At 55.0% G+C, this 14390-nt stretch overlaps 1 protein-coding gene across 2 annotated transcripts in view; it reads right to left on the reverse strand.

The window, feature by feature from the left end:
* Positions 1 to 751: 751 nt before the first annotated feature.
* The window catches only part of LONP2 (lon peptidase 2, peroxisomal), a 45853-nt gene continuing 32214 nt past the window's right edge, over positions 752 to 14390 (reverse strand). Inside the window, exons 12-15 of one of the 2 annotated variants that reach the window (XM_008152382.3) lie at positions 7381 to 7523; positions 6447 to 6654; positions 5865 to 6055; positions 752 to 1144 (exon numbers count right to left, since the gene is read on the reverse strand). In XM_008152382.3, the coding sequence (XP_008150604.2) occupies positions 923 to 1144; positions 5865 to 6055; positions 6447 to 6654; positions 7381 to 7523 (764 nt within the window). In that variant the 3' untranslated portion in view covers positions 752 to 922. Of the gene's footprint in view, positions 1145 to 3066; positions 3309 to 5864; positions 6056 to 6446; positions 6655 to 7380; positions 7524 to 14390 lie in introns of those variants that run through there. The other variant, XM_054710470.1, reaches the window with a different exon arrangement.

Here is a 14390-nt window from a genome sequence, read left to right on the forward strand (position 1 = left end):
ACCTGTCCTGCGGTTTGGAATAGAGGACCGAAACCCATTACTGGCCGGAATAATCCTTTGGAATGGACGGTATTTCACACTGCGCTCTTAGTCTCCATAGCACACTGCGTGGTGCGTTGGGTAAGGAGAGCTATGGCCCAGGAAGCTCCCCGCCTGACCTGGTTGTCCTAATCCTGGGTGAGTCGGGGAGAGAAGTGGAGAGACCGCAGGCGGGGAATCGGCACAGGCAGGCGGGACGGGGGGAGGCGGCGGGTCAGGATGACCAGCGTGGGGACCGGCCCAGAAAGGTTGGTGGCCTCCCTCTGGGGACTGGACTTAGTAAGGTGCCAGGCATTCGGGGCCGGCGTGTTTCTAACGTGTGCGAACACGGGCTGCTCTGCCTGCGTGATGCTGTGTGTGCTGCTTCCCTCCGCTACGTAGGGACGTGTGGGCCTCCTCACAGCAGTGCTCAACCTGGAAACTTCATTTCCACAAAGACTAACTGGCTGTGTTCTCACCTTTGCCCAGTGCCCCTTCCGCATCGACGGGGATCTAAGGTCATGGTCTCTACCAGTCGTTCGTGACCTTGACTGGGCGTCTGAATCACCCGAGGCTCGCAGAACAGATTTCTGAGTGTGGGTGGGAGGTCTCTGGTGGGGCTGGAGAGTGGATGTTTCTAGCAAGTCCTGAGGTGGCAGATGCTCTGTCTGGGGCCACAGTGGGAACCGCTCTCCACCTTCCCAGGGACACAGATCACCAAAGACAGAAGAAGTCAATGCTATTTATTTATTAGCATCTCCGGAGCAGCACGCTCCGCGGTGAGGCTCGCGCCTGCTGATCAGCTCACAGGGGAAGGGACGTCTTGCTTACCCGCGGGTGTGAACAGCCAGCCCTGCCAGTGCCTCGGTGCTTCAGGACTAAGCGCCTGAGACGAGCTCTGAGCCTACAGTTTGCTGTTTAAGAGGCCGGGTCTGGTCTTGACCGAGAAGCCCCCGTCGAAAGCGGCGTTAAGGACTTCATCCAGGCAGCTCGCCGTGACGAAGCTCAGGTCGCGGCGCACGTTGCCCGGGATCTCCTCCAGGTCCTTCTCGTTCCTCTGAGGGAGGATGACCCGCTTCAGGCCCGCTCTGTGTGCGGCCAGCACTTTGTCTTTGATGCCGCCCACCTGCGGAGGAAGGAGACACAGGCGGTGACCTCGGCTGTGCAGGAAGCCCCGGCCCAGCACCTTCACCGCTGCTTTAAACATCCAGATCACCTCCCGTCAGTCACACATGAGCTGGGAAAGCTACTGGAAAGGTTAGTAAACAGTGAATTCTCTTGGTTTCAATTAGTGTTAGAGTGCATCCTTTTAATAGGGGAAGATTCCAGTTTTCTTCTGTCCATGTTCCTGTCTGTAAGGTCTGCAGGCACGGCTCACCGGCGGGCTGATGGAGCTGATTTGGAAAAAGCCTTGTGCTAGTTGACCAGACACCTACCCGCAGAGCTCACTTGTGCACCAGGGTGACGCCCTACACAGGTTAGTGCAGGACCGCTGGGCCACCCCCGGGAGGAAATGTCCCCACGACCTAGGCTCCGTGGCTTTAAAAGATGTCCACAAAAAGCAAAAACACACAAAGACATGGAGGCTAAGTAACATGTTCCTAGGCAATGGATGGGTTCACGAGATCAAGGAAGAAGTGAAAAGATACCGCGAAACATGAAAATGAGAACACAACCCACAGTCTAGGGGACGCAGGGAAAGCTGTCCTCAGAGGGAAGTCCTAGCATTACAGCTCTACCCTGAGAAAAAGAAGATCTCAATTTAACTCTACACTTAGAGGAACTGAAAAAGAACAACAAACAAAGCCCAAAGTGAGTAAAAGAAAGGAAACGATAAAGAGCGGAAGTAAACAAAATGGATTAAAAAAAGGAAATCAACACAAAAGACCCCGAGACCAATGGCTGGTTCTCTGAAGAGATAAACAAGATAAATCTCCAAATAGACTCATCGAGAAAGCCCAAAGGAAGCCAGAGATGAAAGAAGTGACAACTGACACCAAAGAAATGCAAAGGAGCGAACACGGAAACATGAATATGCGCCAATACAGCCGACCACCTGGAACAAATGGATACATTCCTGGAAACAGACCGTCCTCCAAACTGGATCAGAAGCATCAGAGAATTGAAATGGACAAATTACAATGAGTAACATTGAAGCAGTAATTAAAAGCTCCCAACAAAGAAAAGCCCTGGACCAGATGGCTCTACAGGTGAATTTTATCAAACTTTCCAAGAAGAACTAGCCCTTATCCTTCTCAAACTATTCCAAAACATTCAAGAGGAGGGAAGACTTCAAGTTCCTTTTACCAAGCTAGCATTATCCTAATTCCAAAACAAGGTGAAGGATAAAATCACAGGGTCATATCAACAGGTGCAGGAAAGTCATTGATAAAACCCAGCACCCATTTATGATAAAAACAACAATGCTCAGCAAAGTGGGAACAGAGGGAACATACCTCCAATGGGAGGGACCCCATCAAACTGAAGCTTCTGCACAGCAAAGGATCCAGCCTATCTAATAAAGAGGGAATATGCTAATTGACCCTCACATTGTTGCAAAGATGGCGGTGCCCACAGCCAATAAGGGACTATGCTAACTGATTGCCCACACCTCAAAGATGGTAGCACTCACAGCCAATAAGGAGGAAATATGCTAATTGACTGCCCTGCCCTCAAAGATGGTGGCACTCAGCCACAAGATGGCGGTGCCCAGTCTCCTCAGCCACGGGCCCGGCCTGAGGCTCAGGTAACCAGAGCCGGCCAAGGCTTGCGCTGCCGGCAGTGGCGGCAGCAGAGGTGTGATGGGGCATCACCTTCCCCTGATCACTGGATTGCCTCCTGCCCCTGAGGGCTCCTGGACTGTGAGAGGGGGCAGGCCGGGCTGAGGGACCCCCGCTCCAGTGCATGAGTTTTCATGCATCAGGCCTCTAGTCAAACAATAAAAAGAACAGCCACAGAATAGGAGAACATATTTGCCAGTGACACATCTGATAAGGTTTAATATCCAAAATTTATTTAAAAACTCACCAAAAAACAAAACCCAAACAATCCAATTTAAAAAATGGGCAAAGGACTTCTCTAAAGAGGATATACAGATGGCCAACAGACATGAAAAGGTGCTCAACAGCGTCCATCATTAGAGAGATGCCCATCCCCCGATGACCACGACGAGGCACACCTCACACCTGGCAGTGGCGATCATCAGTACATCCACAAGCAGCAAGTGCTGGGAGGATGTGGAGACGGGAACCCACCTGCCCCTTTGGCGGGAATGCTGATTGGTGCAGCCACTGTGGAAAGCAGATACACCACCAGTAATGAACGATGAGAAAGGGAAACTAAGAAAATAACTCCGTTTACATGCATAAAAAACCTAGGTACAATTAAAAATATATATATATATTGATTTCAGAGAGAAAGAAACATCAATGATGAGAGAGAATCACTGATTGGCTGCCTCCTGCACACCCCCTACTGGGGATGGAGCCTATAACCCGGGCATGTGCCCTTGACCAGAATTGAACCTGGGGCCCTTTCAGTCCGCAGGCCGACACTCTATCCACTGAGCCACACCAGCTAGGGCACCTAAGTATAAATTTAACCAAGGATGTAAGACTTTTACTTGCAAAATATGACATTGAACAAGGAAACTGAAGAAGATACAAGTGGAAGTATATACTGTGTTCATGGATAGGAAGACAACATCATTAAAATGTCCAGCTACCAAAGCAATCTATAGATTCAATGCAGTTCCTGTCAAGACAGTTCTGGCGTATTTCACAGAACTGGAACAAATATTTCAAAAATGTACGTGGAACCACAAAAGACCCTGAACAGACACAGCAATCTTGAGAAAGAAGAACAAAGTTGGAGAATCCCGCTACCTGATCTCAAACTAGACCGAAAGCTGCCTGGTGCTGGCTCTCTGATCGGCCCACCCACCGCAGTCCCCCTCCAGGGCGCCAGGTCCCTTCCTCCATGTGGGAGTCAACGGATCCCTGCGTGCAGGAGAGCGCTGTTTCAGGGGCTGCTGGGAAGGCCTGTGTACAAAGCTCCGTGTGAACCACTTCCCCTCGGGGCTCTGAAGGCGCTGCACCCGGGTCACTGGGGAGAGCGGCGAGGAGGAAGGGACGCTCTCCTGCCGGGCAGGCCTTCCGAGCTGGGAGAGATCCAGTCCATTTCTCTGAGCAGAACCCCTGGGAGTCAGATGTCGGATCGGCCTGACGGTTTCTGTATTACTTTTCTGAGTAGTTGACCGGTTCTAAAGCCCTAGTTGTACATCCGAGAACTGTCTCGGCCTCGGCCCTGGAGTCCCGTCGGGCTGCAGCGGGTCCAGCCTCGGCGCTGCTGCCTCGCTGGTCTCCTGTAACAGCGGACACTGCGGCTCACAGGGAGCCGCTGCGCCCCTGCTGGGTGTGCAGGGGGAGCCCTTGCCCGGCCAGCAGGCTGCTGGGGAGGCCGCTGGGCCACAGATCTCAAGTGCCGGGTTCCTTCCCGTCTCCTTCCTGCACGCCTGGGCCAGCGCTTCTCCCAGACGGGCGCTGGGACGGCCGCTCCCCTCGTCAGGACACGTCTAGCTTCCAGACGCTGCTGAGCTATCGGTGTGGACCCCGCTCACTGCTGAGGTCAGAGCGTGCTCCCTTTATTCCCCCGTCAGTCCACCGTCTTCCCCCGGGAGCTGGAGACTGTGGTCCTGAAGCCCTTGCTTGTCTGCTTTTGGGCTCAGCTGGCGTTGCCCCCGTCACCATCACCTTGGCTCCGGGGCGGCAAGGACGAGACCAGCGCTCCTGAGTGCTCCCCTCGAGGTGGCGGCATAATCGGGCCCAGACCTGACTTTCTGGTGGACTCAGAACAACAGGGGCACCAAGAGCACTGGTGACTCGACGATCTTCACGGGTAATCCGGTGACCTGCTCACCATCACCTCCTACAGCAAGGACCTCTCAGGATGAAGAACATCCTCTGTTTTTATTGATTCAGAGAGGAAGGGAGAGGGAGAGAGATAGAAACATCAAAGATGAGCCGAAACCGGTTTGGCTCAGTGGCTAGAGCGTGGGCCTGCGGACTGAAAGGTCCCAGGTTCGATTCCGGTCAAGGGCATGTACCTTGGTTGTGGGCACATCCCCGGTAGGGGGTGTGCAGGAGGCAGCTGGTCGGTGTTTCTCTCTCATCGATGTTTCTAGCTCTCTATCCCTCTCCCTTCCTCTCTGTAAGAAATCAATAAAATATATTAAAAAAAAGAAACATCAAAGATGAGAGAAACATGGATCGGCTGCCTCCTGCACGCCCCACACCGGGGATTGAGCCCACAACCCAGGCATGTGCCCTTACTGGAAATTGAACTGTGACCTCATGATTCCTAGGTCAATGCCTAACCACTGAGCCACACCAGCCTGGCTTTTCAGTGCTTTTATGAGTAGTTTAAGCTACAGGCCCAGAAGGTGTGGAGTTTTTTAAGTTGAGCAGTTAGTCCTCACTGCAGTTCCCAGGTTTCATGCTCACTCATCCACATGTCCACCAGCTCAGCCCGCTGACGATCTGGGGGAGGGCGGAGGCTCCCAGGGGGCCCGCAGGCGAGAACTGGCTGAAGTGTCACCCCAGCCCCAGATCTCCAAATAAACAGCCAATATCACCGATGACCACACTGACTTGCCCTTAGCCAGTCCTCATTCTTAGAAGAATGAACATGGGAAAATTGTTTTGGGATTTGATGAAAATGTAAAAACATGAGTTACCAGTACAGCTATAAACATTTTCTATGTATTTAAAACTAAGGTTCTCACTGGAAGAAGGCAAACCACTTTTAAATTTAAGATTATTTAAAACTGGAAAGTAACACAGACTCACCGGAAGCACCAGGCCCCGAAGTGTGATCTCCCCCGTCATGGCCACGTCGGAGCGCACCAGCCGCCCGCTGAACAGTGAGGCCAGGCAGGTCACGATGGTGACCCCTGCAGACGGCCCGTCCTTGGTGACGGCTCCAGCCGGGAAGTGCAGGTGGATGTCTGTGTTGTCGAGAAGATCGAAACTTCCAGAAGCTTACAGAGGAAAGAAGGGTTTTAATGTAGGAACTTACACTTTTCCCTTTTTCTCCTAAAAAAGAAACTCAAAAGTGATTTAAAAAAACACGTTTTGGGTAAAGGACTCCTTCACCATATTAGCGGGCGGTGTGACCGAGGGCGTCTGAAGAGCAGTGTCCCCGTCCCCCGTGGGAGGAGGGACGGCACAGCCTGCACTGCTTCTGGGTCAGAAGCTGGCGGGCGGCGCTGAAGCGGGACCGAGAGCTCCCCCGGGCGCCCAGACAGAGGCCCGCTCAGCGAAGGCGCGGCTGACCACAGCTCGGCTCCGGCTCGTCACGAAGCTCAGGGCCTCCGGGCCACCTCTGCAGGCTCGGCTCGGTGGCCCCTACCCGCATCCCCGGTCACTCACCGTTGGTCAGGTGGTATTTCTTGGCGTTGCTGCGGAGCCAGCTGATAGCGAGGTGGGCGGACTCCTTCATGACGTCCCCCAGCTGGCCCGTGAGCGTCAGCTGGCCTTCGCCGTCCATCCGACTGGCCTCCACGAACATGATCTCCCCGCCTAAGGGCGTCCACGCCAGGCCGATGGCCACCCCCGGCTGGCTCAGGCGCTCAGACACCTGCAGAGGAGGGGGCAGGTGAGGAGCCGAGCGTGCAGGCCGACGGACCCGCACCTCCAGGGCCTGCGCCCACAGGACTGAGTGTGACGCTCACACGGCTGGGCGTGGCTTCCTGCGGGACACGCTGAGCTCGCGGGGCCTTTCTCAGGAGCCTTCTACCCGAACGTGTCTGATGACAGGGGGCCCCGGAGCAACCTTACACACCCGTCTTCCGGACGAGCCCGCTCGGCTGCTGGCCACCTCACCGGCCTGTATCTGCAATGCGCCCGACGCCAGCACGAGCCACATGGCTGTTTCAGGAAGCAGGACCTCCTCGAACCCACCCGAGGAGTGGACAGCGTACATCGAGGGCCTCCCTGCCACTGCAAACTCGCGTGCCACTCCCGAGACCGTGGGCCTCGCTGACCAGCCAATCAGGCGAACGTATCCCAGCTACAGGGGGAATAACCCTACTACCCTGGCCCCTCTGGGCCTCGACGTCTCCCGCCCACAGTCACCGGGTCAGTGCGCTGAGCACACCCCACCCGGCGCCTCTGGAACCGCGGAGCAGCGGGCGGTGGGCTGAGCTGGGTAGAGGCCGGGCGCTGCCGCTGACTCCTTCCTGGGGCGCAGGGGTGAAACCCTGATGGTAAATGTGATTCCGGAGAAGCAGGGGCAGCACGGGGGCTCCTGGCCCCGCCCCTCAGGGAAGAGCAGAGTAGGGGACACGGCCAGCGAGGCGCTCACCTCCATCTCGTACATCGGGGGCCCCAGGATATCCTTGAGGGCGTGGAGGTCGATCAGAATCGGCATCTCGGGCGGGAGGGCCAGGCCGGCGGCACCACTGTCACTGACGGGCTGGGGCTCCGTGTCGTCCGAGTGCTCTCCGCCTGCGAGGAGCCGCTGCTCAGAAACCCTCGCACCCCAGGCTGGAGAACGCGCCCAGTGGACGCCAGAGCGAGCCCTCCGCGCTTACGAGGCTCGGAAACCCACCTGAGTGCCCAGGACTCGGGCAGAAGGCGGTCTCTCAGGAGCCCCCGAGGGGGACATTGTTGTCTGTCTCCCCATTAACGTTTGTGCACTGGGGGCAGCTACCTTGCATGTCTTTTAAAATTATTATTAAATATACTTTTATTGACTTCAGAGAGGAAGGGAAAGAGAGAGAGAGAGAGAAACATCAGTGATGAGAGAGAATCATGGATCAGCTGCCTCCTACACGCCCCCCACTGGGGATCAAGCCCACAACCGGGGCATGTGCCCTGATGGGGAATCGAACTGTGACCTTCTAGTTCATAGGTCGATGCTCAACCCCTGAGACACCGGCCGGGCTTGCCTGTCTTAAAACACTAGATTCTTAAGCCAAGAACAAGGCCTGGCTCTGTTCACCCCGTGGCCTTCGAGCAGGAGAGTCCAATGCAGCTGCTGACCCTGTGCGATTCTCTCCGTCAACAGGCCCGGACTTCCCAGGCCCTGCTTCAAAGGGGCCCATCAGGCGTCCGTCTCGCGATAGGAACGTGAACTTGAACATGACGGAGCCCACGAAGCGGTGCCTCTTTTGTGAACACAGCTCAACTGTGAGACAGCCCTCCCCACGTGCCAGGGCCTCCACAAACCTCCCGGCCCTTCTGGTTCCTAAACGGCGCGTGGTCACGTGACACAATGTCCATCCACCAGGAAGCAGGGAAGCTCACCTGAAAGCAAGACAGACTGTCTGGTCCCCAAACACAGCAACCAGCAAACCAGCCTGGGACTGACCGCCCACGCGGAGCGGGGCCGCGGGCACGCTGCTCATGCCCACCTTCCAAGAGCGCTGTGGACTGAGAGCGACTAACCCAGCCCGCGAGGCTCAGCTGCCTACTCCACAGCCCCTTCCCTAGAGAGCCCAGCGCGGGGGATGGGGGACAGGGCACAGGCGCGCACGGTGTCTCGCCGCTGGGCCGCGCGGGCGATGGGCTGGAGGAACAGGGGGACAGAGGCGCGCACGGTGTCCCCTGCTGGGCCGCAGTGGAATACGGACTACACCTTCACTCTCAGCACACAAGCATGTACGCATGGACCCCGCACACAAGCGTGTACACACATGGACCCCACACACAAGCGTGTACACACATGGACCCCAGCACACAAGCGTGTACGCATGGACCCCGCACACGAGCGTGTACACACATGGACCCCACACACGAGCGTGTACACACATGGACCCCAGCACATAAGCGTGTACGCATGGACCCCGCACACGAGCGTGTACACACATGGACCCCGCACACGAGCGTGTACACACATGGACCCCAGCACACAAGCGTGTACACATGGACTCAGCACACGAGCGTGTACACACATGGACCCAGCACACGAGCATGTACACACATGGACCCCGCACACGAGCATGTACACACATGGACCCCAGCACATGAGCGTGTACACACATGGACCCCAGCACACAAGCGTGTACGCATGGACCCTGCACACGAGCGTGTACACACATGGACCCCACACACGAGCGTGTACACACATGGACCCCAGCACACAAGCGTGTATGCATGGACCCAGCACACGAGTGTGTACACACATGGACCCCGCACACGAGCGTGTACACACATGGACCCCAGCACACGAGCGTGTACACACATGGACCCCAGCACACGAGCGTGTACACACATGGACCCAGCACACGAGCATGTACACACATGGACCCCGCACACGAGCGTGTACACACATGGACCCCAGCACACGAGCGTGTACGCATGGACTCAGCACACAAGCGTGTACACATGGACCCAGCACATGAGCATGTACACACATGGACCCCGCACACGAGCGTGTACACACATGGACCCCAGCACACGAGCGTGTACGCATGGACTCAGCACATAAGCGTGTACACATGGACCCAGCACACGAGCGTGTACACACATGGACCCCGCACACGAGCGTGTACACACATGGACCCCGCACACGAGCGTGTACGCATGGACTCAGCACACAAGTGTGTACACACATGAGTGTACGCTTGGACCCCTCCCTCCCCCCCCCCCCCCACCACACACACACAAGCTTAGGCATGGAGAGAAAGACTGGCTGCATTTATGAAAACGACTGAGATTTTATTTTGTTTGTTTTTCTCCTAAACGGAATCTACCTAAGAGGTGAGCTGAGGGCTGAGATGGCTGGTGGCTGTTGTTCTCACAGGACAGGAGAGTGTGTGCCTCAGAGCACACTGGCCAAGGGTACAATGTGTCTGAGAGCCTCCTCCAGGAAGGCAGAGAGAGAAACAAACGATCTGCAACACTGATCTCTAACTGTGGAACCTGTGCTGTCAGTTTCAGGCTGATCTTTTCCAGAAAACCCACTCCAGCCCCTAGCCCCCAGCCCCCAGCTCCCAGCCAGTGAGGCGGTTCCTGTCCAGGTGGCTGGGCTGCCGTCCTGCGGGCTTCCGTTGTTTTTAAAGGAACTAGCTGCGATGGAGAACTCTGGGTCGAATGCCCAGCAAAACCTTCATACTAGCAAGGAACCCTGAAGTCCTTTCTGCCTATGCTTTCCTCCTTATTTGGGGCGATAAAACCACCTCGACATTACCAAGAGCAACCTCTACTCCGCAGTCACTACGGAGCTCGGGACGGACAGCACGACGGGAACGCCCTCAGTGTTAGCGAGCGCGTCCACGCACGAAGGTAAAGCTGTCGCGCTGCTTGAAGATGAGGCTCTGCGGGCCCGTTTAGCTGCAGCCCCCACACACGCTACCACGGTGACTGTCGCCGCGTGCTCGGGGCATGTCCCCAGCAGACACGCATCGCCTCGGAAGCCAGCCCGATTCTGGGCAGGGCGACGGGCCCAGGGCGACGGGCCAAAGGCAACAGCCCCGGCATCTGGCCTGCGGTTTGGGGCTCAGAGGCGCGCACACAAATGACTCTGTTTTGTTCTAACTCCAGCCAGAAGGGAAGATAAGCGATTTGGGTTAAAATGTTGGAGGACTTTTATATGTAACTGGAAGCAAGTAACACAAAATTACCAATTATCCTCGCTTAACTAAAAGCAGTGAACACGGCTCTGAGGGCCAAGAACAAAACAAACAAGAACATCAACAAAATCCACATGAAAAGCTGACAAAATAAGGTTATTTCCCTTGTTGCTCAAGAACCATTCCTTTGCTGTGGGTCCTACTGAGCTTTTCTCCCCTGGAGCCCCACGCCGCTCTTCTTAGTAATTGTTCCTGCAGGGCAGGCATTCCCGCCCACTATTACCCCAAACCATAGGCTTTCTTTATAGCCTCAAACTCTGTCAATTCTTGGAAACGGGGGTTGTATTAATCAAAATGAAATGTACAAAACCTTCTTTTAAATAAGCAAAAAAACCCCACAAAAAACAAACCTGTGAGAGTCAGCCCCAGCTGGTCCCGATGACTCTCCCTGCCGGTGCCGCCTGTGCGGAGCCGCGGTGCTGCCACGGGCACGCACCGCCCCACGTGCCCCTCGCGCTGTGAGCTCCTCCTTGTCCTGAGTGTTGGTCTGAGCCCCCACAGCAGCCAGGGCCGCAGTGCTGCTGTAAGTGACCCGTCAAAAGCTTGCTCATGACCTCCGAGACAGGAGGAATAATGGTTAGACTTGCGTTTGGTCCTCTTTTCCTAACCCAGTGATGGCGAACCTATGACACGCGTGTCAGCACTGACACGCGTAGCCATTTCTGATGACACGCGGCCGCTGAGGTGGCCACACGCCGAGGATGAAACATTTGCGAAATAATGTTTTTTCCTCAAAGTGACACACTACCCGAGTTATGCTCAGTTTTTTGGCGAAGTTTGTTTTGACACACCAAGCTCAAAAGGTTGCCCATCACTGTCCTAACCAAATGTTCAGGTGGCTTCTCTGAGAATAAGAAACTAACATCTTGAGTGTCACTAAGTTGAATGTAGCTTCTCTAGTAAATAATATTATTTTAAAAACTAGAGGCCCGATGCATGAAATTCGTGCAAGGGGCTCGGCCCTCACAGCCCTGGCCACGTCTGGAAGGTCGTCCAGAGGGTCATTCTGCTGTCCGGTCTAATTAGCATATTACGCTTTTATTATTATAGATAACCCAGACGGAGCTAGCTGGTTTGGCTCAGTGGATAGAGCACCAGCCTGTGGATTTAAGGGTTCCAGGTTCGATTCCAGTCAAGGGTACCTGCCCGGATTGCGGGCTTAATCCCCAGTGGGGGGCAGGAGGCAGCCGATCCATGATTCTCATCATTGCTGTTTCTAACTCTCTCTCCCTCTCCCTTCCTCTCTGAAATCAATAAAAATATTAGAAAATATAAAAAATAAAATAATAAAATAACCGAGACGCTGTGTTCTGAAGAACAACACAGACCCTCTGCTGAGGATGTTTCTGAGGAAAGAACCTGACTGATGTAACTGGACGTGCACGGTGCCCGAGCACCTGGGCAAAGGGCCAGGCTGGACTCCACCAGGGAGGCCTCCAGGTGTGCAACCTGGGAGATGCAGAACATCTGTCCTGCCCACGGGCAGGCAAGGAAGGAGCAGAACAAAACTCAGCCACACCGGTGGGGCGGGGATCTGTGGTTGAGCATCAACCTATGAACCAGTTCGATTCCCGGGCAGGGCACATGCCCAGGTTGTGGGCTTGATCCCAAAAAGGGGGCGTGCAGGAGGCAGCTGATCCGTGATTCTCTCTCATCATTGATGTTTCTCTCTCTGAAATTGATAAACACACACACACACACACACACACACACACTCATCTCTCAACCCAGTTAATACCCCAGAAGGACCCGGGCAATTCTGCACCCACTAACAACACACAGAGGCACCCAGCGGTGCTGCTTGTAGGACGTGTCCCCGCATTTACAGAAGTGACCCAAACTGCAAATACGTCCTCCCACACAGCTCGGCCATCCTCCCTTTATCCCACCTGCCTGTGACCCGCTGTTCTCTGCTCTTTTACGGCAGCTCAGACCCCACAGACACAAAGGTGGACTGTTCACTCGCCCCGGGTGGCCGGGCCTCCTCCAGGGACCGCCCGCCCATCCCGAGTCTGTGGCCTGAAATTACTTCTCTTCCTGGCAGGCACTCCAAGTCCAGCAGCATTTTTATCATTAAAAACAACTCGGCACGCACCGCGTGCAATTCCTGAGCGACTGCTTCATCTTATCCTGGAATCTTAAACAGCTCGTCTCTTGAAGAGAAACGTTCGGTTACTAAGCCAGCGCCGGAGCTCGGGCACGGGACCCCGAGAGGGCCTTTCTGTGGAAAGCCCCCGCTGGCTCGGCCGAGGTCACGCACAAGGCCAGAACCCCGGGCAGAGTCGCTGACAGCAGCTCGCGGGCCTGACAGTGGGAAGCCGCCTGGAGGCCACGTGCTTCCAATAAAATGAGAACCAAACGACCCTCAGGAGACAAGCGTGGCCTAATTGCTTATCCATCTGGACGCCCCGCGATGTCCTGACCCCCGAGCCCACTTAGCTGCTATCGGCCAGGATTTTTTCTGCGAATCATGGATTCAAAAACATAACCAAATAAATGTTACCAGGAGACACTGCCTGTCCGCACAGCTTGCAGCCGCCCGGTGAGTTCCTGGGTGTTTCTGGGTTCTCTTTAAATAGCCACTGTGATCGCAGACCCTGTTCGGACATGCGGAGGGGCCGCCTGAGCAGTGAGCCCTGTGCGACCAGTCTCCTCCAAAGCAAACCCTCCGGATGTTTATCACCGAAAACACACCATCAAAACCCTGCACGCAATTCTCAGGGCGTGTTAGCTAGACACACTCGCCTCGCTCTCCGCTGGACGATTTCACAGCCAAGAGCAGAAAGACACACTCGGATGAGGCTGGCAAGGGGAGCATTCTGAAAATTGAGGGGGGGCGCGGGGAGGCGGGGGGCTTCTGGAGGACCCGGCCTCCCGGGGAGAAAGGGACCAAGGGACACGCAGCAGCAGCTCGCCACGCGCTGCCAGCTGCCAGCAGGGCCTCCATTCTTACGCTGTTGTTGTTTGGGCTCTCAGAAATATTTTTAAATTTACTTATTTAAATATATTTTTATTGACTTCAGAGAGGAAGGGAGAGGGAGAGAGAAACATCCATGATGAGAGAATCATGGATCGGCTGCCTCCTGCACAACCCCCACTGGGACGGAGCCGGACATGTGCCCTGACTGCACATCAAAGGACCGTGACCTCCTAGGTCATAGGTTGATGCTCAACCCCCGAGCCACGCCGGCCGGGCTCAAACTTACGTTCAGTTACAGTTGACATATGTTATGTTAGTTCAGGGGTACAGCATTATTTCTATACCTTACAAAGTGGTCACCCTGATAGGTCTAGCACCCATACGGAGTTATTACGATGTTAACTACATCACCTACGCTGCACATCACGTCTCCACGACCCGCTTTACAGCTGGAAGTTTGCAGCTCTTACCCTCCACCCCCCACCCCATGCTCACGCAGGGCACTTTTACAAAATCCAGATTGTTAAAATGGTGGGCTGAATGTGTGTTTATCTTAAAACTTCCTCTCCAAGTCCTATTAAAACGACAAGGAATTTAATAAAGGAAAACCCCACAAGAACAAAAGGAATAATAAGGAAGATAACAGCTGCCGAGAGCTGCCAGCCACAACCCGGAAACTGACAGGGGATGGGTACAAGCTCGCAAGAAATGGGAGCCGGAAAGCCTGGGGGTCACCGAGACGCGGGGTAGGTTGCCACTAAGTCTATGTGCGAAACAACCAGAGCCTAAGGCCCCTCCCGGACCCCACACTCGGGGGCA

Source organism: Eptesicus fuscus, chromosome 21, assembly GCF_027574615.1.
Source record: "Eptesicus fuscus isolate TK198812 chromosome 21, DD_ASM_mEF_20220401, whole genome shotgun sequence".
Lineage (NCBI taxonomy): Eukaryota > Metazoa > Chordata > Mammalia > Chiroptera > Vespertilionidae > Eptesicus > Eptesicus fuscus.